This window comes from Odocoileus virginianus, chromosome 23 (genome assembly GCF_023699985.2).
Source record: "Odocoileus virginianus isolate 20LAN1187 ecotype Illinois chromosome 23, Ovbor_1.2, whole genome shotgun sequence".
Classification (NCBI taxonomy): Eukaryota; Metazoa; Chordata; class Mammalia; order Artiodactyla; family Cervidae; genus Odocoileus; species Odocoileus virginianus.
In genome coordinates this window covers 3,937,794-3,964,059 of record NC_069696.1, presented here as the reverse complement: position 1 = coordinate 3,964,059, position 26,266 = coordinate 3,937,794, and the positions used below count along the sequence as shown (strand labels likewise).

Genomic DNA, 26,266 nt, shown 5'->3' with positions numbered 1-26,266 from the left:
TAAGAGCTACGAGTAATTCTAGGCTAGGGTTCTTGCCGCAGGCGGGCAGGTGAGGGATGGGACATCACCTGGGGACAGGGATGGGGGGCAGGCGGCAGGTAAGGGAGCAAGGAATTTGGCCAGATAAGAGGGCGGAGGTTTCCGGCTAAATCGAGTGACAGGATTCTTGCTAAAACTGGGCTACGCAAGTGGAGGCCTAGTTGGGAAGAGGATTCAGAGAAGCCTGACTAAAGTGTGGTCCAGGAGAGGACGTCAGGAGCTCTGAACCCATTAAACCATAACGCTTCCACCGCAACCACCGCTCTGGTTCTGTTTGGATCTGGCGGCTACGGGGCACCTCGCACAGCGCGTTTGTCCTTCTGTGTCTGGCATTTACTATCTAAGGGAGGGCGAGCACTGGGCGGACTCTGGGGAGCTCGGCCCGCAGAGGCCAAGCCCGGAAAACCCGGGCAGAGAGGGGCACAATCAAGTGCATCACAGAGGAGAAGTGGGTGGAGCGGGGCGGGGGCGGGGCCGCGCGGAGGGGGCGGGGCCGCGCGGAGGAGGGAGCGGCTGCGCGGGGCGAGGGGGCAGAGGGCACGGGGGTGGGGCTGCGTGGGGGTCGCGTCTGGCCGCGGGGCAAGGCGGTGCTGAGGGGACTGGCGGCTGCAGGTGGCCCGGAGCCGCAGCGCGGAGCCGGCGGAACTGACGGCTGGGGGCGGGGCCGGAGCTCCGGGCCGGGATCACCAGGGAGGCGGAGCGGGCTGCGACGGGCCCCGGCGCGTCGCGGAAGCGGCGGGCGTAAAGCAGGTGAGGGCGCGGGCCTGGCTGGGAAGACGGGACTGGAGAGCGGGAGGTAGGGGCGGGTCTCCGAGGGGACGGGTGAAGGTGGGAGCGGCTTCGGGGGACGCCGGCCGGGAGGCCCGGGCCGGGTGACTTCCGCCTCTGACGCCGACTGGCCGTGGGTCCGGACTGGGCCTCTGTAGGCGTCCTCGCCCGCCACCCCACCCCCGACCCGGGGCCCCGGGGACCCTGGCCGGCTCCCGCCCCGCGGGCCTGCCCAGCACCGGCCTGGCTCTCGGAACCCTCCCTTTGTGGCCATCCCTCCTGGCCCCTGGTTGACCCCACACCATTATAGCCCTGCCTGGGTTCCTGCCGCCCCTGGTGTGGGTGTCGGTATTCCGACACTTGCAAATTTATTGTATAAGCAGAACTTGTGCGAGTCGGTTTGCTGTATGTTCACTCTCCTATGAGAATCCACAGTATTTACCAGGATTCTCTTAAGCCGTCGAGTCTGAGGTAGCGCCCCGCCGTCCAGGAAAAAATTACTGTGCTAGCTACCAGTTACATGTGTGACTTTAAAAGGGAAGAGCGAAATTAACTTAGTAATACACTTAGCCCACTGTATTTAAAGTACGGTCTTTTCAACGGTGTCGTCAGTATTTAAATTTTTAATGAGATATTTTCTTTGCTTTGGTAGGAAGTGTGAAATTCTGTGTGTATTTTACACTTAGACTCCACCTGCATTCAGACGAGCTCCATTTATTTCAGGTGCTCAGGAGCCCCGTAGCTTGTGGCCCCCATACCAGGTGGCAGGTCTGAGGATCTCATTCCTGGCCTTCAGGCTCAGGTCATACTCCTTGCCATCGGTGTTTTTCACAGTCTGGCCACTGTCTTTTTCTGCTCCTCCTCCAGGGATGGTTTTATCTTCACTGCCCAAACCACTTGCCCTTCCCTACACACCTTTGTTCAGCTGTCCCTTCTCTCTGCGGTGCTCTCCCTGCCCTCTCTCCCAGGCCTGGTAGGGAGGCACATCTTCTGCCAAGAGCTTTTCCAGACTCCCTGACCCCAGCAGGGGTTTGTCACTTGCTCCCTCCTCAGTGTCCCCTAGCACTGGGTTCACAGCTTGATTTGAGCATTAACACCTGCTGTTTAATTGTTTTCCAGGCTGTCTTCACAGCTTGCATAGCGTCGTATTCTTCTTCGTTGTGGTCATGGCTGGTACCTGATAGTTGATCAGCCCTTGTTAGCAGACAGAATGAGTAAAAGCTCTGGACACCTGTACTCAGGCTCTCAGTTCTTGGACAGACCTCCTGTTTCCTTGCCTGGGGGCTTCGTGCCTGTTCCACCCCCTGGTGCGTGGACAGACACACATTGGGTGGGTGACTGACCCTGAGCAGTGCATCTCAAGATGAGCACAGGAACTACATTCTTTCTGCCTTTTCCTCCCTCTCTGTTTTACAGGTGGGAAAACTGAGGTACTGAACTAAGCTAGGATGCCCAGCAGAACTGCGTCAGTGTAAATGCAAAGAGGAGCAGGGCTGGGGATGGTTTGGGATCAGTTGGCTCCACTTTGCTCACTTGATGGTGGGAGGAGAGGTGGGGAGGTGAGGAGTTACTCCGATGAGGGTGTAAGTTAATCCTGGGGATGAGTTAATCCTTATGAGGGTGCTAGGCAGGCTCAGGTGTAGGAAGCTGAGATGTTCATCACTGGAGAAAAGCTTGGAGAGCAGCCTGGTCATCTCAGACCAGGAAGAGTGCTGGCCTGGGAAGGGTAGGAGAGAACAAGCTGGGTGGAAGGAAGAGTAGGGGAAGCCAGCAGAGGGCGAGGAGTAAGCTTCAGCGTGGTGAGGATATTGGTGTGAAGCACTGAGGATAACCACTTCTCAGAGGGCAATGCCATTCTCAGTCTGTAGGGTGAGAAGTGGAAAGAATCAGATTCAGAGAAGGCAAGTAACTTACCCCAGGTCACATAGCACTTGAAGCTCAAACAAAACCTCCTAAACCTACCCTGGCCTTACCTACCCAGTCCCACCCACACTTCTGTTGCCACCTAGGAGAGCAGGTCTGGGGCACAGTGCCAGGCCTGATTAATGTCTTCTTCACGGTCTTCTACCGAGGGGCCATGATTAGGCCTATTTATAGGGGCTTGGTGCCTTAATATTCTGCCCGCTGCCTCTCTTGCCAATCACATCAGTGCCGTCTGCAGTGTGATTGCTGCTTTGGTGGCACCAGGGAGCGGAGTTAATTAAAGCCAGTATAAATAGACTGACTCTGCCCTCCTCTTGCAGTTTGAAGGAGGGTTTTTCCTTCCTGTCCACCCCCCATGTGTCCCTCCTTCCTCCTGCCTACCCCCACCCCACACCCAGCTCAAGTCTGGGAGAGCAGAGCCCGGACATCCCTGCCTCCTGCCATTGCCTGTCCTTTCCTGGAAGCAGGTCCCAGGGACCAGAAGGGGAAGAACCCAGAGTTCATATTTTCTGTGCTTTTGCAGAACCGGTACCTCTTGCTAGTACCCGGCAGTAGGCACAGGCAATTCCCCACTCCCCTGCAACCCATCCCTCTTTTTCACTCCCAGCCACGGTTTCTTTGTTGTTCATCCAGGCTTGGGAGGTTGAGGTGAGATGAGGTAGGGCAGGGGCACCTAGCCGGGCACCACGCACCCACCTTGTGGCAGCCAGTCATTGCCCTCTGAAGGCTTTGTGTCAGTCTCTGGTCCTTACAGTCTCCCTTGTTCCCTCAACCAGCACTGCCAGAACAGCAGCCCCTGGGAGCCCCCGACTGCCACCCAGGCTGAAGCCGCGCAGACCGTTGGGATGGGGGGCTGCGTGCATGCTCTTTTCCCAGCACCTGGCCCTATGCCGGGTGGGTGTGGGCAAGTATGGGGGGATCCTTATGCTCCCTTCCCTCCCCTAGGCACCATGACCCCCACGGGGACCCAGCATTCGTTGGCCGGTCAGACCTACGCAGTGCCCCTCATTCAGCCAGACCTGCGGCGAGAGGAGGCCATCCAGCAGGTGGCGGATGCCCTGCAGTACCTACAGAAGGTCTCCGGAGACATCTTCAGCAGGTGGGTGCTGCTCCCTGGCCCAGGCAGTCGTCTCTCCAGTCCCAAAGGCACTGTCTCGGAGCACCTCTGTGGTGACTCTCGGTCCTCAAGGGGACCCAGCTGGCTTCCCTGTGCCCAGGGGGCCAAGCTGGGTGCCCCGCTTAGAACTTTTTCTTGTTAAGTGCTCACTCTTAACCGTCTTGCTTAGCCCTGGGTTTCCCCATGCATCCACGGGCCCTGGCGGTGGTATGACTCTCCCAACTGCTCTTCCCTTGCTGGGGGGCCCTGTTCCTTCGCCTGTTCCCCCAGTCAGCCCATGGTTGGTTATCCAACATTTCTTGTGTGCAAGGCTCTGGGCCCTTTAATAGGACAGCATCCTTGCCCAGCTGGAGGGTCCACTACAGCAGTGGAGACAGACTCTAAGTGATTAGTTGTGTGTTAGTTACAGTTGTGAGAAAACCAATCTCTACTATTTTGTAACACCTAATATTTGTATCACATTAACCGTGTGCCACCCTTGACCTGAGTGTGTTCACTCATTCAATACTCTCAACAGTTTTTTTTTTTTTAATATGTATTTATTTATTTGTCTGCGCTGGGTCAGTTGCAGCATGTGGGATCTAGTTCTCTGACCAGGGATCGAACTCAGACCCTCTGCACTGGGAGCGCAAAGTCTTAGCCCCTGGACCACCACAGAAGTCCCTCAACAACTTTTTGTTTGAGGTCCTGTTATTTCCACTTTGTCAATGAGGAAACTCTGGCAGAAGGGTCAGGAGACTTGCCTGAGCTGTGAAACTAGGCGTCACACCCAGGTGTAGGGGCTCCAGGCTCTGGAATTACCCTGTCTCTGTGATAAGAGGCCTGACTTTGTCTGCAGGGTCAGGGAAGACGTATGTGAAGAAAAGCCGGACTGGTGGAAGGGGAGGTATCGTGAGTGGGTAGGTTGGGAGAAAAACCTTCAAGAAAGGAGGAAGGGCATGAGCTAAAGTGGAGAGGGGCCTGAGTGGAAGCCAGTGTGGCTGGAGCAAGGGGCTTCGTGAGGCTGGCAAGATGGCCTTGGATCCTCAGCGATTCCGGGTGGGGAGTGGTGGCTGTTTGTACCCCAGCGCTGACCCAGCTCAGCTCTCCGGCTCTGATGATTTTTCACTCAATGTTGATTGAACGTGTGTGAGCGGTGGTTGCTGTTTTCTGTGAAGGTTCCCTGGTTTTGTCCTGTGTAAGGTACTATTTCTCTGGCCATGAGCAAGCTAAGATGGGCTGGCGCTTCTCCTCCCTGGATGCCCCCACCATGCGTCCCCGGCTTGGAGTATTTGACTGCCTGACTCAGGTCCTTCTCCTGGCCAAGTCTCCCCCACCGTCCCCTGCTCGTATCCCAGACCAAGAACCCCCACTGCTGCAACGTGCAGTCTCTTCCTCCACCAGTTGGAACCCCACCTCTTCCCAGAAGCCTTCCCCAGTGGGGCAGAAAATGGGGCCATTGTCTCCAGATGGACAATCCCAACATTAGATCCACTTGACTCTTCTGCCTCTGAGCTGCCCTCTAATGCACCTGGCTGCCCCAGGCCTCTCCAGGATGTGAATGTAACCGAGGGCGGGGCCGTGACGTAGTTAAGGGGGTTGACTCTGGAGCAGACTTCCGGCTCCAATCTGGCTTCCCCATTTACTTGCTCTTAACCTCCCTATAAAGCCTCAGTGTTCCCATCCATAAAATGGCAGTGATAATGGTGCTTTCCTCAGAGGATCGTTGTTAAGATGAAATGAATTAAAACTTAGAAAGGAACCGAAGTGCCTGGTGTATAGTAAGCATCCAGTAAATGTTCCCTCTTGTTATCTAGGGACATCATCTCTGCTCATTTGCCACCTATGCTAGCCCTCCATTACCTGCTATCCCTAGTTATAGAAAGTGTTAGGTGCTAAATATATCCAGGGGTCACCTAAGCAAGAGAACACAGACCTTTAAAAGCCACTAGTACCAGATTCCGGTCACCCCACGCCTCGTGATGAAATAGTCCGTCAGATATTTGTGTTTCCTCACCAGGACCGTGACCACAGGCCTGCCTATCTGTAAGGGGAGCATTGGATTCTGAGCATGCTTTCCTTTTCCTTCCTGTAGACACTTCCAGGTTCCTCTGCTCCTGGATGGGAGCAGAGGGCAGGAAGGCCATCTCACAGGGAGGGGTGGTGGGCCCGTTGAGGCCCAGGGCTGGCAGGATGCTCCCCTAAACAGCCGGCTTCCAGGTGCCCCTGCCCCTCTCCAGCAGACACCCAGCATTCGGGACCGAGGGATGCCGATGATGCTCGGCCACATGGTCCCTGTGCTCAGGGGCGGCATCATCTCGGAGGGGAGAGCCGCCGTCTGAGCTGAGTCAGAGCCACATAGCTTGCACTGTGTGGGCGCCTGGGGATCCAGAGGACAGAGAAGCAAGACTTGGCAGCACATTTATCAGTTAGATTCCCCAAACCAACTGAAGCAAAAGTAACCAGTCGGCAGAGCAGGCTGTGGAGCCGCAGGGTGATGTGAGGAACTGGTTTGCTTTCATCCGTCCCTGCTTGCTGCCTCTGGGTTGGCCCCACTCCCAGACAGGCCTCGCTCTGGCAAGGTGACCAGTGAGCCTACAGCTCAGGTCCAGCAGGAAGGAGCGCCTCCCCAGGAGCCCCAGCCTCATGGCGGTCCCAGAGCCAAGGCTGGGGCAGGGTGGGGATGACACGGCAGTCACATACCTAACCCCCAGCCCTAGGGTTTAACCCGAAATGTGGGGACCAGGCCTGTGGAAACAGCATCCCCAGTGGAGACTGGCTGTGATGAAATGGGGGAGCAGATGGTAAGAGGAACATGACTGCCTGCTGAGGCCTGACTGGAGGGTGCAGGGGCCTGAGTACCCCCCCCAGAGGCCACTGTCCCCACAGCGCTGGGGTCAGGGATGACAGGGAGTAGGGGTGCTGAGCCCTCCCCCCTACCACCAGCCGCCTACGGGCCTGAGGCTCTTCTGTCCTTATGGGCTTTTGCAGTAGGGATGTGACCCCAGCTTGGACTCGCTCCCCTTGAATGTACTCCTCTTGCAGAGAAGAGCCCCCTCCCCTGTCCTCCCCCCCTCCCCTGTCCTCCCCCCCTCCCCTCCCTTCCCCCCTCCCCTTCCCTCCGGCCCAGGCCCAGCCCTCGGCCGCCCTGGAGCCCGTGCCCAGCATCTGCAGGCAGGTGAACTCATGGGATATTAGCATTCTGAGCCGGGTCCTGCTCCCACTCTGCCGCAGCCGAGTCTGCAGAGCTAGAGAGAATGACAAGGACCTCGCTGGCGCCTGGACCGCTCCTCACAGCCCCTCCCCAGCCTGTCCTCCTGCCTGGCAGACCTCCCGCCCTCACCTGCCCCTCGTCACCTGGGAGATGCCAGCCCCAAAATAGCTACCCAGAGACGTCACCTGCTCCACATGACTTAGATGACGTGCAGAGGGGCTGCAGGACAAGTGGAGTGGACTGCGTGACATTCAGTGGTTTTAGAGACGGCCCTTCCCGGCGGCCCCAGCCTGACCACTTGCCCTCTGCAGAGCTTTCCCTTGTCTTTTCTTCCTCCCCCCTCCAGCTCCCCTCCCCTCTCTTCCTCCTCACTTCCTCCTTCCTCTCCCTGTCCTCCATGCTCCCCTCCTCCCTGCTGATTGGCACCTGGTGCCTCCCAGGGTTAGGAGGCCTCAATCAGCCGCCTGCATAATTAGCAGATCGTTCTTAATTACCCCAGCAAGTGGAGAAGATTCAAGGGAAAGCAAGAGCTGCTCAGAGGGCTGATGGGGCTGGGGGGGCAGCCCCCAGGGAGGGGAGGGGAGGGGAGCAGCAGTTAGGGCTGGGAGTCTTCCCCCGCCCCCCACCCGCAGCTGACTGGTGTGATGCTGGGAGCAGCAGCAGCCCCAAGGGGGCCCCGTGCCTGCCTGGCTTCATAGGTGATCTCCACAGAGGGTCGGAGGGATCAGCTTCAGCTTCGGAGGTAACAGGACAGGCAGCCCGGGTGCTGTCCTGGCCCCCCGGGGGCCTCGTTGACCTTGACCGCCTCACGCCCCAGGCCCCAGCAGAGGAGCCCTCTACCCTCCACGGTGCTCCCTTGCAGTGCGTCGTGTCCTTGTCTGGAGTCTGGAATGTTCTTCTCCGGTCTACTCAGCACTGCCTGGGGCCCCTCACCCCACCCAGTCTGTGGGTGGTCCAGGCAGATGTTGACCGTGTTCTGGGGACTTGTCGGCTTGTCTGGGTCATGAGACACACATCACTGACTTTGACCTTTATGGTAGTTCTGCAATGTGGAAGTTACCAGCCTTGCTTCTCAGCTGAAGAAGGTGGGACGTGGACCAGTTAAGTGACCTGCCCACGGCCACACTGCTGCTGTCCCCCGGGCTTGGGGACATGGCAGTTGTCTGCCTCCTTGGGAGCAGGAGTGTGTTGCCTGATTCCTCTCTGCCCCAGGCTCTGAGCAGACTCGCTGAGCCTGCCCCTCCCTGCTGGGGTCCTGGTGACACTGTGGGGATGCCGCTGCAGGGATGAGCCTGGAAGCTGAGCCGTGGGGTCTAGATGAACAAACAAGCCACCCTTTTGGCACCGTCCTGTTCACAGTGGATGTTGCTGATCAGTCCTGGCTCTTGGTCCCCGCCTCACGTGGCCCCGCAGGCCTTCCCAACGCTGCCTTCCAGTCAGGAGAGGTGACCCGCCAGCTGAATCCTCCTCTCTCACCCTTGGTCTGAGATTGGGCTGCCTGGGGCCTTTGTCAACAAGCAGGACATTACTTAGATGAGAGGAGAACCCTGGGAATCTCGTCTTTCGTCCTGTCCCTCACAGGAATCCACCCCGGAGCACCCTGACAGTGGGCATCCGGCTGGAGTCTGATGGCTTCCCAGGCCAGGCAGTGGTTTACGAGGACGTTCTCCTCTGCAGCACTGAGGTCTGCATCCGTGTCACACACACTGCCCCCCCCAGCCACGGACTCTGATGCACCCCACTCTCTGCAGTGACGATCGCTTTCCCACCTGACAGCACTTGAGGTCTTCTGGTGATGGAAGGGAGTTACATTCTCCAAGTTCTCTCATCTTTAGACCGAATGTCCTTCGCTTACCTTGTATGACATGAGCTTCTCACTCCTCACCTTGCTCTCACCCTCCTCTGGACGTTCGTTACCTCCTCACTTACCCAGCCGCTGTGTTGTGGTCTGTGTCAGGCGCTGTCCCAGGTGCTAGCGATGCAGCCGTGACTCAGGCAGAGCCTGTAGCCCGGAAGGGTATTCATGGTCCTCTTAACACGTGGACCTGGTTTGAAGGGGATACGGCTGTGGGTGAGTGGGGTGTCCAGGAGATGAGCTCATGAATCCAGGGCTCTGCTTCCTCTGCCATGCCTCCAAGAGAGTGGACGTCCTGTTTGTTGAAAGAAGGTGGGAGAGGAACATGGTGCTGTGTGCTCCACGGACTCACTTCCTTCGTCCAGGCTGCCATTAGCGCCTAGGTGACCAAAGTCATCACGTCCTCCTTCACCTGAACTCCTGCTCAACCTCTGTCCCCTGTGTTTGTGCACTTGGCTTTTTAAACCTGAGTACTGACCTTCACAGTCATTCTTTATCAGTTTCACCTTTCCTGGACTTTCAGCTCATGTGGGTCTTGATTCCGCCATGCAGACCATTTGGGGGCCTTCCCATTGGATACCCCAGCTTCCTAATCAAGCACTGGGTGAACTGTGCAGGGCCCTGCCGGAGACCTCTGTGCACGACTGAAATCAGCCCACAGTGCCCTCCGGGTGCTGCTGTTCTCTGGCTCGCTCTGATATTTCCTAAGGGTGCTCTCCTCCAGCCCCCAGCTCCGTCTCGTCCACAGGACTTTGCAAGAAGCCATCAGCACCCTTGCTGACTCAGGCTGCACTGCGTGTGAGGTTTTTCCCTCCATACGCCAGGCTAATAGCCCTGTCATAAAAGAAAACACTGTGAATTTAGAACAGTGCTGGCCCCAGGGATCCACGTCTTCCGTTTCAGATTGCTTAGGACCCTGTATTTAATAATCCATCCCAGAAATTTGCCAGAGTTCACTATTAAGCTTGATGTCTGCAACTTTGAGAAATCAGAGAGCAGGCTTTGTCCGTGTCCAGTTCGGACATCCACCCACACAACCCTCCACACTGCCGTTATGTTAACTGTGAGGTTGCTGCATCCCCCGGCAGCATGGGGCTGAGCTGGGAACGAGAGGAAGTGGCCTGTGTGTAATAGGGAGCCCGTTCTCCTTGCCAGAAAGTGGGCCCAGACGGGTCGCTGGTTCCACATCTCCTAAAAGGAAGCTGGGCCTCTTGTTCTGGCCTGTGTTGCCACCCCACTCAGACTAGCCTGTCGAGGAGAACTAAGCTGGTTTGGGTACCTGCTTGGAGCCCAGCCCCTGCATCCTCAAGCCCCCACACACGAGCGGCCACAGGAGTAATCAAGGAGACTTCATCAGGGGTGGAGACCCTGGGCTTGTGAAACTGGGTGATCAGGGCTGGTAAAGAAAATCGTTGAGTTCCCTCGCCATGTGGTCTCTGACCAGGGTCCGCAGGCCCTTCTGCCATTCACCAGCTGTGGCCACAGTCAGGGGCTGGTGTTCCTGGAGGTAGAGGGGGCTCTTGGGCAGAGGACACCCTGGTGGGGTGGGCTGGGGCTCCTGGGAAGTGAGAAGAACCTTGTGCTGCTGAATAGTGAGAGTGAGGCACGTGTGCATTTACCTTGGGGCATGAGGTGTTAGCCCTTCAGGTGCCCGGCTCAGTGCCAGGTGCTGGGAACACAGCAAAGAACAGAGCCCCAAGCCCAGGAGACACGGTGACAGGTGGTTCTTGTTCAGTTGCTAAGTCATATCCAACTCTTTGCGACCTCATGAACTGCAGTATGCCAGGCTTCCCTGTCCTTCACTATCTCCCTGAGTTTGCTCAAATTCACGTCCATGGAGTCACTGATGCCATCCAACCATCTCATCCTCTGTCACTCCCTTCTCTTGCCCTCAATCTTTCCCAGCAACAGGGTCTTTGCCAATGTGTTGGCTCTTCATGTCAGTTCAGTGTTGACTTCTTTTATGATTGACTAGTTTCATCTCCTTAGTCCAAGGGACTCTCAAAGGTCTTCTCCAGCACCACAGTTCGAAAGCATTATTTCTTCAGCGCTCAGCCATTATGGTCCAGCTCTCACATCCCTGCATGACTCCTGGAAAAACCATAGCTTTGACTCTGTAGACCTTTGTTGACCAAATGATTTCTCTGTGATGGTGACAGGTGGCAGTGTGTACCAATAGACCCGGCTAAGGGTTGGAAAGTGACAGTGAGTTTTAAACTCTGTCTCAGGCAGGCCTTGGCATGGGACTCAGTGAAATGAAGGACCAGCCGTGTGGGGAGACGGCTGGGCCGTATGACAAGGCAGCATTGGGCATATTCAGGAACTAACAGGGTACCCTGTTGCTGGAACCTGCTAATCCTGGGAAGGGGTGGGGCAGCCCCTTGGCAGACCACCCACAACTGTGAGAACCTCAGTGGGGACTAGGGTTTACCCAGAGCTGCCTGCCCTGAGTCGGGCGGTTCCTTGTGGTCAGCTCTGGGACTGGAATCAGGATCTGGAATCTCTAAGCTCTGGTTTCCTCCATGTAAGTCATGAAGATTCTGTCTCTGCTCACCTGGGCCTGAGAAGGAAAGCCCTGGTGGGTGGGCACTGCATCCTTTCAGGTGGCACGTACAGGTGCCAGCTGGGTGCCAGGGTGACTGCCTGTCCCTGCCCAGAGCTCCAGGGAACGGAATACAGTCCATTCCCAGACCCTTCAGGTTGGATAGTCCTGATCGAGGTCACCTGGGCAGTTCCAGGATCAGCCCTGACAAGCAGGTATTGCTGTTTTAAGAGCCCTTACCCGAGGGCTTCCCTGGCTGTCCAGGGGTTAAGACTCTGTGTTTGCACTGCAGGGGCATGGGTTCAATCCCTGGTCAGGGACTAAGATCCCGCATGTTGTGGGGTGTGGCCAAAACAAAAACTTCAGGCACAAGCCCTTACCCGAGTCCCCGTTTGCCTGTTTGCCAGTAGAAACGAGTGGGACCAGAGGCTGCAGGGGCCTGGGGAGGAGCCTCCAGCCCTGGTGATTAGTTTTTGTTTTGTTTTGTTTTTTTGGTGGCAGGATCTCCCAGCGAGTAGAGCTCAGCCGGAGTCAGCTGCAGGCCATCGGGGAGAGGGTATCCTTGGCCCAGGCCAAGATCGAGAAGATCAAGGGCAGCAAGAAAGCCATCAAGGTAGCAGGCGTGTGGCCCTGTCCTCTGGCTGGTCGGTGGTCCCCAAAGTCCTCTTCTTTCTCCTCTCCCCATGCCTCCGAAGCTGCCGGGTGCCTGCTCCAGCTACCCCTCAGGTCTCTTCCTGCCCACAGTCCCCCCACCCCAACCCAGGCTCCGGAGCGTCTCAGGCCCAGCAGGACTGACCAGACGCCGTGTCCACAGGTGTTCTCCAGCGCCAAGTACCCTGCCCCCGAGCGTCTGCGGGAGTACGGCTCCATCTTCACCGGGGCCCAGGACCCCGGCCTGCAGAGGCGCCCCCGCCACAGGATCCAGAGCAAGCACCGCCCCCTGGACGAGCGCGCCCTGCAGGTCTGCGGCAGTGCCCCGCACCCTGGGGGAGCCAAGGCCCCAGAGGATTCTGACTGCTGGAGGAGTCGGGGGATCGCTTTGGCCTGGAGCCGAAACCCGCCTCCCTCAGTCAATTCCCATCTCCCCACGCCCCCAGGAGAAGCTGAAATTCTTCCCCGTGTGTGTGAACACCAAGCCGGAGCCTGAGGACGAGGCTGAGGAGGGGCTGGGCGGGCTCCCCAGCAACATCAGTTCCGTTAGCTCCCTGCTGCTCTTCAACACCACTGAGAACCTGTGAGTGAAGGGGGTGGGGGGCCAGGGGGCTCCTGGCTCGGGTGCAGCAGAAGTCTATGGCCTGGGAGCCAGGAGGCTCCTGACCAGTTGGTTTTGCCTCATAAGGCCTGGGAGGCTGTAATCCTAACTTGAGCCATGGCCCTAATGATGTGGGAAGGGTGGTCCAGCCCAAGGGCCGAGCACAGGTGCTGCATGCCCTGACCTCCACCTTCTCCAGGTACAAGAAGTATGTCTTCCTGGACCCTCTGGCTGGTGCCGTCACAAAGACCCACGTGATGCTGGGGGCCGAGACGGAGGAGAAGCTGTTTGATGCCCCTTTGTCCATCAGCAGGAGGGAGCAGCTGGAACAACAGGTGGATGGAGACGGTGCCTGGGGGTGGGGGGGCGTGGCCCCCCCAATGTTGTCTGGACCAGGGGTCTGATGAGCCCCCTACACGCCCAGCTGTGCTTGGGGGCCTGGGAAACTCCAAGGCCTGTTCCCTGGCCCCCCTCACCCTCCCAACCCACAGGTCCCGGAGAACTACTTCTACGTGCCTGACCTGGGCCAGGTGCCAGACATCGACGTGCCATCCTACTTGCCTGACCTGCCCGGCGTGGCCGACGACCTTATGTACAGCGCGGACCTGGGCCCAGGCATTGCCCCCTCTGCGCCCGGCGCCATTCCTGAGCTGCCCGCCTTCCACACGGAGGTGGCCCAGCCTTTCAAGCCAGGTGGGCCGAGAGCTGGGGGCAGACTGGGGTGGGCACTCCCCTGCTCAGCCTCTTGCCTCCTAAGGCACCTGACACCTTGCCTTCTGTCCCAGACCTCGAGGATGGGGTGCTGACGGCACACCCACCGCCCCCGCCACCCCCACCGCCTCCCCCAGCTCCGGCCGTGCTGGTCAGCGCCCCCCCACCTCCGCCCCCACCCATGGCCCCGCCAGGACAGCCCGCCAGTGGGGACAACAGTGGGGGCGCGTCCCCTTCAGGTAGGGGCAGTCCCAGGGCGTGTGGGTGGGAGAGGGGCGCCTCCAACTTCTGGATCCCTGAAGGGTTTTTGGTAGCTTAGTTAAGTGGTCATCAATTCTAGATTTTCAGAAATTCTGATTTCAAAATTACATTCTCCCGAGTTCATAAAGTAGTGGTTTCAAACCATATCTTTGGGGCCCTGAAATTCTAACCTTCAGGGTAGAGGGAGCCTGGACCCCCCATTCCCCTTGAACCAGCGACAGAGGGGGCTACTAGTAACCATGGAAAATACAGCCAGAGCCCCCGCGTGGCCCTTCAGTGATGTGTTTCCCAGGCTACCTCGGTACCCACCCTGGGCGGTGGGGTCCGGCTTGGCCCCCGCAGCCTTTCTTCCTTGCACCTTCCACCCTCTAGCCCCAGTCCAAGGAGCGCCCAAGGAAGTGGTTGACCCCTCCAGCGGCCGGGCCACTCTGCTGGAGTCCATCCGCCAGGCCGGGGGCATCGGCAAGGCCAAGCTCCGCAGTGTCAAGGAGCGCAAGCTGGAGAAAAAGAAGCAGAAAGAGCAGGAGCAAGGTGAGGCCGGACCTGCTGCAGGGCGCTCTGCCCGCGTCTCCAGGGGCTGTGTGGGCCCTCCTGCCCGGAGCTGGAGCCTGCTTAGACTCGGCCAATGGTCCAAGGAAACAGTTGGGGACTAGAGATATTTTTAGAGACGGGGACCTAGCTGCAGCCCACTTCTCGAGGCCCCTTGAGGCTCCGGGCTACGTCAGTAGTGCGTCCAGTGCTGACAGATGCCACGTCTGGGCCCAAAGCAGCCGTGCTCCCTGGGATCCCAGCCCTGAGTCATCCCAGCTGTGCTTCTGAACGGTGCACGGGGACCCTGGGCAGGCTCCTCCTCTGCCCAGTGCTGCTCCCTGAGCCCGGCTCAGGACGGAGGCGACTCCGCTCCTCCGTGCCTGTCTCAGGATGTCAGTGACTCCGTTACTCAGAGGTCACCTGCTTTCCTAGTAACACTGAACAGTGCTCCAGGGGCTGTGGTGGCCTGGTGGCTGTGGAGGGGCCAGAGTGTTGACAGTGCAGAGGACCCCATGATTGAGCCCTGGGGTGTCACATGGGCTGGACTGAGCCCACCCCGGGTCCCTTCACCTTGTCCCCATGCTCTCCCACTGCAGTGAGAGCCACCAGCCAGGGCGGGGACCTGATGTCAGACCTTTTCAACAAGCTGGCCATGAGGCGCAAAGGTAGGAAGCAGGACCCTGGTGCCGCCTCCTTCCTCGCGGTTTTCAGGTCTGTAGGGCCTGGCTGGCCTGGTGGCCAGACCAGCTCCTCACTCCGGCATCTGCCCTCCCAGGTATCTCCGGGAAAGGACCTGGGTCTGGGGCCAGCGAGGGGCCAGGGGGAGCCTTCGCCCGGATGTCAGACTCCATCCCGCCCCTGCCTCCCCCACAACAGCCCCCGGGCGAAGAGGACGAGGATGACTGGGAGTCCTAGGGCTCAGCTCATCGCCCCCCAAGTCCCTGACTGCACCACGCCCCCATGCAAAACAGCCAGACAGGCTCCTTGGGGGGACAGGGTCATGGAGGACTCTCCAGCTCTCTTGCCAGGATCTTCAAGGAGCAAGGAGGCTGCTTTCGGAGGCCAAATTGCAGGGGAGGCGTGGGGGTGGGGGTGCCCTCTGCCTGTGCTCCTCTTCCTTAGACTGCAGTAAAACAGTACATGAATCAATAAAGAAGTGATGCAAGCCTAAACCAACAGTGCACTTTTAATTAAGGAACCTTAGCTGTGCAGACGGCCCTTGGAGCTGGGGCTTAGGTTGGGGGGGTGGGTGCAGGGAGGGAGGGCTGTTTCCACACAGGAAAGTGTCTCCGTGATAGACACGGGGTCTCTAAAAATAGCCGCGCTGAGAGCCTAATGGCCCTCGGCATAATCGCTGATGTCAGGGGAGGCGGTGTCTTGGCGTCTGCTCTGAGGCTGAGCAGGAGGCCCTGGAGCCAGGCCAGGAGGATGATCCTGCTGGCAGGGCCCCGGGGGCAGGTGAGGGCTACAGTGTAGGAGGAAGTGAGGCTGGGAGGTTGGGGAGCAGTTCTTAAAGACTTAGAGAAAAGGTGGCCGAGAGGACCCGAAGCTGGGGCAGAACAGCCCTGTGGATACCAGGGGGTGGGGATGGGTAACATTCTTGAGTTTCCGAGGGTGAAAGGTCTGGAACAGCTATTTCAGTGAGAAAGGGAGAGGCTGGAAGAGCCTGCTCCATCTCACCTCTGAGAATGGATTCTGAGAAACAGGCCAGGGCAGGGTGGTTGCAGCCTCCACAGCCACTCACAGACCAGCCAGGAATCAGCGGAGAGCTGGACACAGGGCTGGGCCGAGCAGAGACAGACTCCGTTCCAAGCAAGGCAGTTGCCCGGGGGTCGGGCCAGGAATGGCGGGGTCACTGTTTCTTTGGGGTCAGCCTCGTTGTCTCCTGCTGGCTGGTCCACCTCTTCCTGAATCCTGGCAGCCCAGTGAGTCCTGAAGGGGCTCCCACGGCACCCCCTTCTCAGGCAGGATCCCTGCAGACCAACCTCACGATGATGTTGCCCGTGGACAGGTGAAGGGAGGCCCTGGCGACCCTGGTGCGACCACCAGTCAGGAAAGGCCAGCTTTCTCTCGATGGAACTGCAGAGAGGGAAAGACCATGACACCAAACTGGGGCAGGGGCGGGACAGTCTCAGGGAGCCAGAAGGGCAGGACTGACCTTCCGCAGAGCAGCAAAGGCAGGGCCAAAGGTGGCTTTGACCTCCACGCGGTCCCGGATCCAGGCCGGCAGCTTGGCCTGGATGGCCGGGGAGGCGTACCGTTGGTCCAGGAGCACTATGCTGGCAAAGTCCTTCTGGTGCCTGATGGCCCTGCCTGGACAGAATGGGGACGGGTCTTCCTACTATGCCCCTCCCGTTCCTCAGCGCTCAGGCTGGAGAGACGGCAGGTGAAACTGCTCCTTCCTGTCACCTCAGCCCACAGCCTCCCCTCCCGCCAGCAGCACCGCCCCAGGCTTACCTATGGACTGGTTGACAGCCTTCATGCACAGGTTCTCCACCAGCACCTTCCCGGGGCGGGCCTGGCCTGGGGCTCTGGGCTGCAAAGGGCAGAGAGGACCCATCAGGGTTGATGCCTGCCTCCTGTGAGGGGTTCTCTGTGACAGCGACCAAGGCTTGGGGGCAAGACCAGTGGGCCTTGCGGGCACCAGCAGCCGATACAACAGCTGATGGTGCGAAAACACCCAGGAGTATGGAGGCATGTCCATCCCTTTGGGGCAAACAGGCACACATGTCGAGGGGTAGCTGCAGCTGGGGGAGGCACGGGGGTACTCACAAGCGTCTGGTCCAGGTAAGCCATCTTCTCCTGCAGCTCTGGAGACATGATGTTGGGGTAAGGCATGCCCACCATGACCACACATCTAGGACGGAGTCACACGTGACCCGGGGCACGTGGGTGGTTCCCAAGGCCCAGGACGAGGGGCCCGTCCCCACCCACCGCCACCAGCTTCCTTCAGCCTCTCCTTCCCCTCATCCCTGCCACCTGGAGCAAGTTCTCTCATCAGCCCAGACGTCCAGTCTAGACCAAGGAACCGAGTCCTGATCCAGGAGGGGCAGCCTGGTTTTCCAGCTGGCCCCAGAGGGCCCAATCCAGAGTTGGTGAGTCCAGGCCCCTCAAGGGTGTGGACCTGAGCCGTCAGCCCAGGTGCAAAGTCAGAGCCCAAGGGGTGAGAAGTCACTGCTTACCGCCCAAGGTCGTCAGAGAAGTTGATGCCTTCACTCATCTTTCCCCCGACCACGGAGAGCAGCAGGGCGCCCGTCTCCGTGCCCCGGGCCTGGCCCTGGCCGCAGTGCTGCGGGAACACCAGCCCAGAGCTGCAGCGCCAGAGTGTGGGCGCCCCCTTCAGGGGCTCCGGGGACCCGCAGCCTCACCTGGATGCACCTGGAATACTGCAGCAGCACCTGCTCCACCTTATTTGCTCTCCTGGGCTCCTGAAATATCTGAAGGTAAACAGAGAGCATCTCCCAGAAAAGGGTCACAGATCGCCTGGGCGTTGAGTCACTCTTGGCCCTAAAGTTTTTCAGAATAGGGACTGGAAAAGCCCACGGAGCCGGGGTCCTGAAGAGACCCCCACCGGCTGGCATCAGGACTGGAAGTAGGCATGAGACAGTAGAGGAAGCCCCCACACAGGAGAAACCCCGGGAGGAACTCCGGGTGCCACCGTCCTCTCGTGGGACGTCCAGCTGAGTGCCGACCACTCACCTTTTTCCTGATGGTCAGGCGGGCCAGCAGGCCACTCTTCTCCCAGTGGGTGCAGACCTGGTGTTGGTACTCGTAGGAGGGGAAGAAGCAGACCACCCCTCCCGGCACCACGTTGCACAGGTTACAGAGAATGCGGCCCGTCTCGTCCATCTAGCGAGGGGAGACGAAAGCCAATCCTGCAGCCCCTCCCGGAAGGCTCAAAGCCCAAAGACCACAGGTGGCTGCGATCAGGGCTGTGGGGTGCGGCCAGGTGGCGCCACCTGAGTGGGTCATCCACCCTCCCTACCACAGGCCCAGCTGATGCTTGTGACAAATCGGGCACAGAAAACCGCAGACAGGCCCCTAGAGCTGTGCCCAGCACTCCCATGCCTGCCCAGGTGGCACCCACAGAGCCACACGGCAAGAGAACCAAGGTAGTGGGCAGCCTGCTCGTACACCCTGCTAAAGGGTGAGGGTGGGGCGGCTCAGACCCCCCCTGGTGGACGTCCACGCAGACACCGCTCAGCCTGTGCCAGCCGAGATGGGAGACACGGAGCCTAAACACCCGGGACTGGCCAGAGCGCCCCAGCCCTAAATCCATCTCCCACCCCCACGAAGGCCACAAGCGGGCAGGCTGACTGAACTGACCATCTGAGGCAGCCCCCTCTTCTGATACGTGAAGTCCAGCGTCTGGTTGGAAGGCCCGCTGCAGATGATGAGGGGCAGGATGTGATCTGGAGGGATCACGTGACCTGGGCAAGACCCAGTGAGGCTGAGTCCATGGAGAACGTCCCCCCGGCCCCCCACCCAGCCCTGTCTCCCAGACCCAGACCAGCAACTTACAGCACCCACCCTCCACCTGACTCCCACGGAGAACCAACTTGGGACGCTCAGGCCTCTCTCTGCGTGCAGACGGAGGGACTCAGAGCCAGAAGCTACTCCCTTACCCCCTCTCCACCATGGCTTCAGCCCCTGGCCGATCACAGCACACAGCTGGACTGTGACAAGGGCCCCCGCCACCGGCCTGGGTCCTCACCACAGGAGAACTCCACCACGCGCTCCGCTTCCACCCCGGCACCAGCCAGCAGCTGCTCCCGGAAGTCGGACACCTGCAGACCAGAAGGCCAACACCGTCACCTCCCAGAGGGCTGGGCCGAGAGGGGCAAGTGCGTGAGACCAGGGGGGAGAGGTCCAGGGAAAGCCTGGGAACAGATTCGCTGAAAGAAGACAAAACCAATGATACCCGGTGTTGGCAGCCGCATTCCAACCACCTGAGGAAACAGCAGGGGAAATCCAGCAACCTGGCACAGTGGGTCTCAGCCCTGGCAGTGCAACAGAATCACCATTTGGAAAAAATATATATACACGGTCAAGCCCAGCCCAAACTACTGAGTAAGAATCTGTAGTGAGAAGGTGTACACATTTGTATTTTTTAAAGAGCTCCAGGTTTTTTCACCTATCAAACTGGCAAAAATCCCCGAATTTGAGTACTCTTTGGAGAAACAGGTATTCTTGTAGGCTGCTAGTGGGATACAGAGCAGAACAACTCCTGGTGAGGGGAATTTGACAGCACTTAACAAGTCAGACAATTTTTACTTTTTAACCCATAATCCCATATCTGGGCATCTCCTATGAAGCACAGCTCCACAAACCAAACATATGCACTGGGATAGTTCCCATGAGGTTGTTTGTAATAATCTGCACTTCAAGAGAGAGTCTGGCTGAAGGAGCGACCCAGGCTCCACTCAGCAGAGAACATGCAGCCCCAGGAGGGGTGCAGACCAGCCTGGGCACGAAGGCAGGCGTGCTGGGGTGGGCGGGGAAGTGCTACCTCTGAGGCAATAAGGACGGACAGGGGAAAATATCTGCTCATTTTTACAAAAAAACAAAACTTACATATATATATATTTAGTTTATATATTTTATATATATAGTTGTTGCAGTGTGCTAAGCTGCTCAGTTGTGCCCAACTCTTTATGACCCTATGGACTGTAGCCCGCCAGGCTCCTCTGTCCATGGGATACTTCAGGTAAGAATACTGGAGTGGGTTGCCATGCCCTCCCCCAGGGGGTCTTCCCGAACCAGGGATCGAACCTGTGTCTCTTGCATCTCCTGCATTGGCAGGCAGGTTCTCTACCAGTGAGCCACCAGGGAAGGCCCCGTGATATAAATCATCTTGGTCAAAAGGCTGAGGAGTGATAGCCACGCACACACAGTGAAACACTGGAGAGACAGACCAGGAGCTAATTAAAGGATTACTTATGGGAACAGGGAACGCAAGTTTGGAGAGGAACAGTAGGGAGACTGAATATGCGTTGTTACAGTTCTGACTTCGGAACCACGCAGATGTGGACATCTCTTAGAACATAAGAAAGTAAAAGGGCAAACTGTGAAACTGAAAACAAACCGAAACCAAGAAAGCCTGGCTACCTACCAAACTCAGAACACAACCGCACAGAGAAGAGCTGGCTCTCAAGTGACTGTCCATGCCTAGTGACCACACCTCCTTGGTGGGGCACTTCAAGGGCAAAGAATAAACGCAGATAAATGAGTTTAATCCACAGTTTACTGTTTGAGGGTTGGTGTAATTTTATAACTGTTCTAAGTATATTGTGGGACAAGGCAAAGAATTATGTTAATGTGCTGTAAGAAACCAAACTGCAGCTTAAGAGGCACCGTGTAAAGTTAAGTAAAATGACTGGTTTTGATACAGAAACATCACTGTGGATTCATAACTTCTGAAAACTATGTCCTAAGTCTGTCCACTGAAGAGCGATCATATATAAAAACACAGTCATGTAACAGAATAAAGGGCAGCCAGAGTTGGGCAGGATAAATGCCAATTTGCTGAGAAGGAAAAACGTTTAAGACGTTTTGCTGCTGAGTAAGAAAAGCAAATGACAAGAGCAGCGTGTGGAGACACCATTTTTGTTTTCAAAACGTGTCTGTATTATCTGTAACAATTAACTACACAAATTCTGTAATAATGATATACACCAAAATCAGTTTTTTCCTGGTGGAATTACGATCTATTTTTGATTTCCTATTAGACTCCCCTAAAATGTGTATATTAAAACTTAAGTCTATAAAAGAGAGAGAGAGAGACGGTTGTATCTAGGGTGGGTACAAGGGAAAGGCACGGCATTCTGGGTCTGAAACTGCAGGATGGCTTTCTCTGGAGAAGAGGCTGCAGAAATATCTGGGTCTGCCTGACCCCAGAAACTGGCCCAGAGACAGAATAGCAATGCCACCTGGTGGACACCGCTTGGCCGACTCAAGCTGCACCCCCACCCCACCCTCCCACCCTTCCAGCTCCGGCCCCATGGGCCAGGGATCCTCCCCCTCCCAATACCCAGGCGCGAGGCTGGGCCGCGTCCTTACCGGCTGCATGGTGCCCCCCGCAATGACCACCGCTCGGCATTCCTTCACCACCTGGGCGAAGTGCACAGCTGGGTTCAGGAGCAGGAATTTGAGGCTGCTCTGGCTGAGGCTGCCTGAAGACAAAAGAAAAAAAGACAGCCACGTGGAGAAGGGCGGGCAGGTGCAAGCCAACCAAAACCTCCATCTGTCTGAGACAAAGATGGTGTCCAGTCGGGTCCACGCAGGAGTCACAGAGATGCCGCTTTCTCTTTAAATGAGACCCACTTCATCCCCAGGACGACCCCGAGGGAGACGCACAATCATCTCCCTTGCCACACGAGGGACTGAGCTTTGGGGAGAAACTGGTCCCAGTTACGCAGCTTGCAGGTGACAGGGCCACGACTCCAACGCAGCCCCCCTGACCTTCACACCGGGCCGCGCAGCTTCTCAGGTAACCTCACCGAGGCCGGCCAGCAGCCCAGCACCTCCGCGTCCTCCTCCTCGCCCCCTCGACCACCGGCATGGTCACAGGCAGCCGTTTCCATGTCCTAACCCAGCAAGGTATGAACACCAACTGGAGGTGAACTGGCTCCTCCCAGTTACCTTGGCGGCTCAGGATGACCCGGCCGTCCTGGTTGGCGGTGGTGAGAGCCTCGAGGAAGCCTTCGACGTGCATCAGTGGGGAAGTAGGCCGCGGTGACCGGTCCTCCCCGGCCTCCGCAGGGGCGGCAGGGGCTGCACAGAGCAGAGGAAGAGGGTCAGCGACTCCAGACAGAGACCGCGCACGCGAGGAAGGCCGCAGCCCAGGCTCCCCGTCCCCACTCACCGGCTGTCGCCCCGGGCCGCAGGCTCTGCAGGAAGTCCTGGAAGCCGGACAGTTTGGGCTGCTCCACAGAGGGCAACAGGACTGCCCCGTACCTCTCTGTGAAGCCAAGGAGCTGGGATGGGATAAGAGCAGCGGCTGTGAGGGGAGACGGACGGGCCTCCCTGCCCGCCCACGAGCTGCCCCCAGTGAACACAGGGACAGGTGCCCCGGCGCTTCTGCAGGGCAGGAGTGAGGGGCACATGGGGCAGCCTCGGGCTGAGCAGAGGGTTGGGTACCTTTCTGCTGATCTTGCTCTTCTCACAGTAGCGCCGCACCTACAAAAACACACCCGGCCAGAGGCGCCGTGAAAATGGCTACAGCTGGAGAAAGACCTTCCATACACTTGGGAGCAGGCCCACCGCCACCCCCCGGTGCCCGAAGCCTCCCGTGGCCACGTCAGCCTCTAGCCTGGGCCTCTCCTCTGCCACTGCCCCCATCACTGCAGAGAGGAGAAAGGGGGGACCTGGAAGCACCAGCTTATCACACACAGAGAAAAGCACGGCTGTCATCATAGTGACCCTTCACCCCAAGCTGACGATCCCTCTCCTCTGACACGAACTGTGTGCAAGGGTTAAGTTATCCCATAGACCCTCAGGCCTCTGAGCTGCTCAAGGACGAAAGGAACTCACTTTTGATTCCTTCCACAGTCTTCATGCAGAGTCCTGCCCATGGGTGGGGAGCAAAAAAGAAGCCTGGGGGTGCCCACCCCCGAAGGTGACGACCTACCTTGAACAGGTTGATGTTGTCGATCTCGCTCTGGAAGAGGAAGTCGTTGATGGTCTTCAGCTCTGTCCCTGAGAACAAACATGCGGGCCTGACGTCGCCTCCGGGGACCACGGCCTGCATCCCGGAGGGAAGCTCAGCAACAGCTGCTGCCTGCTCTTACCTGCCTGCGAGAGGCTCTGCATGTTGGGATTTTGCTTAATGTTCCCTAAAAAAAGAGAGTCAAACGGGTCAGGACAGTGGGCCCGGCGCCGTCTTCTCCCTCTACCCTGTAGTTATCGAGCAAGAATGTTCCTGTCTGAAGGGGTCTTCTGCCCCTTACAGCACCCGAAGGACCCATGGGAGGGGGGCAGGATGTCCCAGGGGCCCGGAAGTGTTGCATGTGCAGCCCGCGCCTGGCGATGTCACCCTTTGCAAGGCAAGGACAGGGACCCCCCCACCCCATTCCTACAGGCGTGAGCAGGAGACTCCCAGGTTGCAGGGCAGAAACCAAGAGAAGAGTGCAGACCTGAGAGATCCCCTGGAAGCTCCCCCGCCCTTCTGCACTTCAGCTTCTATGGGTGAAGCGACTCAGTAAAGGGATGCTGGTGCAGAGAGTGAGACAAAGGTGTGTGGGGCCCGGAGCCAGGGACTCCAGTCCCTCTCACCGGGCTCCCGAACCAGCGGCTGGCCACGCTGGGCTTCAGTTACTGCCCAGAGGGTGAGCACGCCTATGCTGCCCTCCTCGAGGGACCACCAAGCCCCAAGTCCCAGCACCGTCAGGGTCATACACGTTTATAGCACAACATGTGAAGGGTGCTGCCACCCGAGGAGAGGGCCTGGCCAAGTAAAAAGGACTCAGGACAGACGCATACACATGCAAGTTCTAAGAAAGATCTAAGCAGGGACAGATGAGGATTCCTAAATCAATGGCTGAGACGATGCCTGTGACCGGAACCCCAGGGGTGCTGACTGGCATCTGGGGACCAGGCTGCGGCAGGCTCAGGGGGGTGGGGAGGCTCCTCACCGCCCAGCACAGCCACGAACTTCTCCAGCAGGTACAGGAGCTGCTTGATGTACATCAGGTTCTTGGCCTTCAGGCGCTTCCTGGGAGGCGGGGGAAGCCCGAGCATGTCAGTGGGAGGGACCCCAACTCCCCTCCTGGTCCGAGCTGAGGCCTTCCCGCCTGCCACCTTCCCAACTGGCGCATGGGCTGCAACCAGCTCTCCCAGAAGACAGGCTGGCCGGGGCCCAAGGCCTCCACGGCCTAGTGGGATGTAAGCCCGATGAATCAGGAGGTGAAGGGCATGCCAGCCCACCGCTCTGAGCCCAGGCCAGAGACACCCCGCGATGCCTCCTCTCGCAGGTGGGCTTTGGGGCACCAAGGCTGAGCGGGGCCTTCCCACCCCCCCAGGAGGCAGCATCTCACCCATATCGTTCCGTGTACTGGAGCAGCTGGTTGTGGGCCTGGCAGAGCTGGGGGAGAAAACAGCACGGGTGAGAGGGCAGAGCAGGCCTGGGCGAGCCCCCCTGCGTGGTGCCAGTGACCCCTGGACGCCTGACTGTGCCAGCCCAGGACACTCGGGGGCAGTCAAAATGCAGGGGGAGCTGGGGCAGACCAAGGTGTGGGTTTTCAAGGCCCTTCAGCTGGTGGGGCCAAGAGACGGGGGGAGGCAGACTGCTGCTGGGCGTCCAGTGAGGGTCAACGAAAAGGCCAGACAGTGATGCTCGTGCGTAACAAACATCTCTGCTAGTGTCTCCTGGGACAGGAGGAACACGCCATCTGCTGAGAGAAACGGTTCAAGGCGACCCTCACACCCTGGCCCAGGTCTGTCGAGGGGAGCATCATGTGGGCTTAAGGATCAGAAGCCAGTGGTCAAATCCACTAACCTGAAAGTTGCTCAGTCGTGTCTGACTCTTTGTGACCCTATAGACTGTAGCCCGCCACACTCCTCTGTCCATATGGATTCTCCAGGCACGAATACTGGAGTGGGTACCTACATATTCCCTTCTCTAGGGGATCTTTCCAATCCACGGATCAAATCCAGGTCTCCCATGTTGCAGGCGGATTCTTTACCGTCTGAGCCACCGCAGAAGCCCTGAGACAGTGCGTAACCTCCTTTGGGCTCTGAGCTCTCAGCATCAATAGGATTAGCCTGATGCAGAGTCAGGGGTCTCCCCGCAACGTGGTACAGGGCACGTAACAAGCAATGAGCAAACAGCACTCTCAACCACCTCCAGCATCCCTCACAGCAGTGCCAACAGTAACATCCAGCCACGCGAGGACTCCTGCTTCTCACACCCTGCCACTCTGACCTGGAGGCCTCAGGTCACAGTCTGGGGAGGACCACGCAGAGTGCCCGCTGCCAGGCTGGGCCCAGTCCTAAATCCTGCTGTGGCGGGGGCAGGGGGGGTCCCAGCCTCAGCTCAGCACACGCCCTGGTCCAGGAAGACGGAGACCCACCCACCTGGGAACCTCTGACCTCCACGCTGTGGATGCTGGTGATGGTGTCGATGAGGTTGTGGGCCTCGTCAATGACCACCACCTGGCCCTGCAGCCGGATCCCCGCTGCCTGGCGGGTGGGCGCGTGCAGCAGCATCTGATAGGGGAGCACCACCAGCTGGAGGGGGAGAGAGGGCCTGAGGGGGCGGGACCCCTTTCCTCCCCCAGAGGGGTTGGCCCAGCCACCCTGCAGCCCCAGTGTGCACTGGTTCCAGTTCCTGCCCAGAACACGTGCAGGGACACAGAGAGAACGCCAGAGCAGCGCACTGTGCTCTGAGCATGAAGCCCTGCCCGGAAAGCCTGTGTGGACCAAACGGGAAACCGATAAAACTGGAGCCCGCTAGACCACTGGCAGACGTGGGGAGGGGGCTGGGACCCCAGCCGCAGAGGCCCTTCTGTGCCCCTGGAAGTGGGGAGGGAGCTGGGACCCTGGCTGCAGAGCCCCTTCTGTGCCCCCAAGGCAGCCCCGGGTTCTGGTCCTGGAGCCATGCAACTCTGGGAAAGTCAACCTCTCAGCCTCCGTTTCCTTATCTGCAGAGTGGGCTTGATACACTCTCTCACACAAAACCACCACCGCCCGACCCCCAGTCTTCACCTGGGCTGCGGGAATGGCGAACCGGCCCCCGTAGTAGGGACAGGCCTGAGCCTCCTCGCCCAGGGCCACTAACTGCTCGACGTCCTTCACCCCCGCCAGGACCTCGTCCCGGAGGAGCTGCAGCCGCTCGTGGCTGTAGAAGGGGCAGGTGGCCCTTGGCTCCTGCCTCCGCCTCCTCTTCCTGGGCTCGTCTTCCTCGGTGATGCTTTTCTTCTCTGAGGGGCACGGGGGCAAAGGCAGAGAGCCACAGCTGCCCCGGGGCCAGGACTGGTTCTGTACCATCCAGACCCGTTCCCACAGGGCGGGACCTTCCAGAACTGCTGCTTATGGTCTCATTGAAACATCCCGGCATCTTACTGTCTTTCTAGCAA

At 58.5% G+C, this 26,266-nt stretch overlaps 2 protein-coding genes across 5 annotated transcripts in view; one reads left to right on the top strand and one right to left on the bottom strand.

Annotated features, from left to right (window-relative positions):
- Positions 1 to 587: 587 nt before the first annotated feature.
- On the top strand, positions 588 to 15,364 carry WASHC1 (WASH complex subunit 1). Of its 2 annotated transcripts, XM_070453184.1 has the most exons (12): positions 588 to 789; positions 1,927 to 2,114; positions 3,676 to 3,829; positions 11,939 to 12,050; positions 12,252 to 12,398; positions 12,535 to 12,671; positions 12,889 to 13,024; positions 13,181 to 13,382; positions 13,475 to 13,639; positions 14,034 to 14,192; positions 14,789 to 14,857; positions 14,968 to 15,364. In XM_070453184.1, exons 2-12 carry the CDS (start codon positions 2,018 to 2,020, stop codon positions 15,105 to 15,107), a joined length of 1,518 nt encoding a protein of 505 aa, XP_070309285.1. In that variant the 5' UTR covers positions 588 to 789; positions 1,927 to 2,017; the 3' UTR covers positions 15,108 to 15,364. The 2 variants fall into 2 exon arrangements, with proteins under 2 accessions (XP_070309285.1, XP_020750513.1); XM_020894854.2 differs by lacking the exon at positions 1,927 to 2,114.
- The window catches only part of DDX11 (DEAD/H-box helicase 11), a 46,039-nt gene continuing 35,133 nt past the window's right edge, over positions 15,361 to 26,266 (bottom strand). For 2 of the 3 annotated variants that reach the window (XM_020894857.2, XM_070453182.1), the window contains exons 9-27: positions 25,896 to 26,110; positions 25,266 to 25,418; positions 24,227 to 24,273; positions 23,825 to 23,904; positions 22,982 to 23,026; positions 22,822 to 22,889; positions 22,332 to 22,370; positions 22,057 to 22,168; positions 21,834 to 21,965; positions 21,252 to 21,364; positions 18,907 to 18,979; positions 18,519 to 18,622; positions 17,892 to 18,041; positions 17,561 to 17,629; positions 17,375 to 17,481; positions 16,965 to 17,049; positions 16,650 to 16,728; positions 16,351 to 16,505; positions 16,146 to 16,271 (exon numbers count right to left, since the gene is read on the bottom strand). In XM_020894857.2, coding sequence (XP_020750516.2) covers positions 16,242 to 16,271; positions 16,351 to 16,505; positions 16,650 to 16,728; positions 16,965 to 17,049; positions 17,375 to 17,481; positions 17,561 to 17,629; positions 17,892 to 18,041; positions 18,519 to 18,622; positions 18,907 to 18,979; positions 21,252 to 21,364; positions 21,834 to 21,965; positions 22,057 to 22,168; positions 22,332 to 22,370; positions 22,822 to 22,889; positions 22,982 to 23,026; positions 23,825 to 23,904; positions 24,227 to 24,273; positions 25,266 to 25,418; positions 25,896 to 26,110 — 1,856 coding nt within the window. In that variant the 3' untranslated portion in view covers positions 16,146 to 16,241. Of the gene's footprint in view, positions 16,272 to 16,350; positions 16,506 to 16,649; positions 16,729 to 16,964; positions 17,050 to 17,374; positions 17,482 to 17,560; positions 17,630 to 17,891; positions 18,042 to 18,518; positions 18,623 to 18,906; positions 18,980 to 21,251; positions 21,365 to 21,833; positions 21,966 to 22,056; positions 22,169 to 22,331; positions 22,371 to 22,821; positions 22,890 to 22,981; positions 23,027 to 23,824; positions 23,905 to 24,226; positions 24,274 to 25,265; positions 25,419 to 25,895; positions 26,111 to 26,266 lie in introns of all 3 variants that reach the window. The other variant, XM_070453183.1, reaches the window with a different exon arrangement.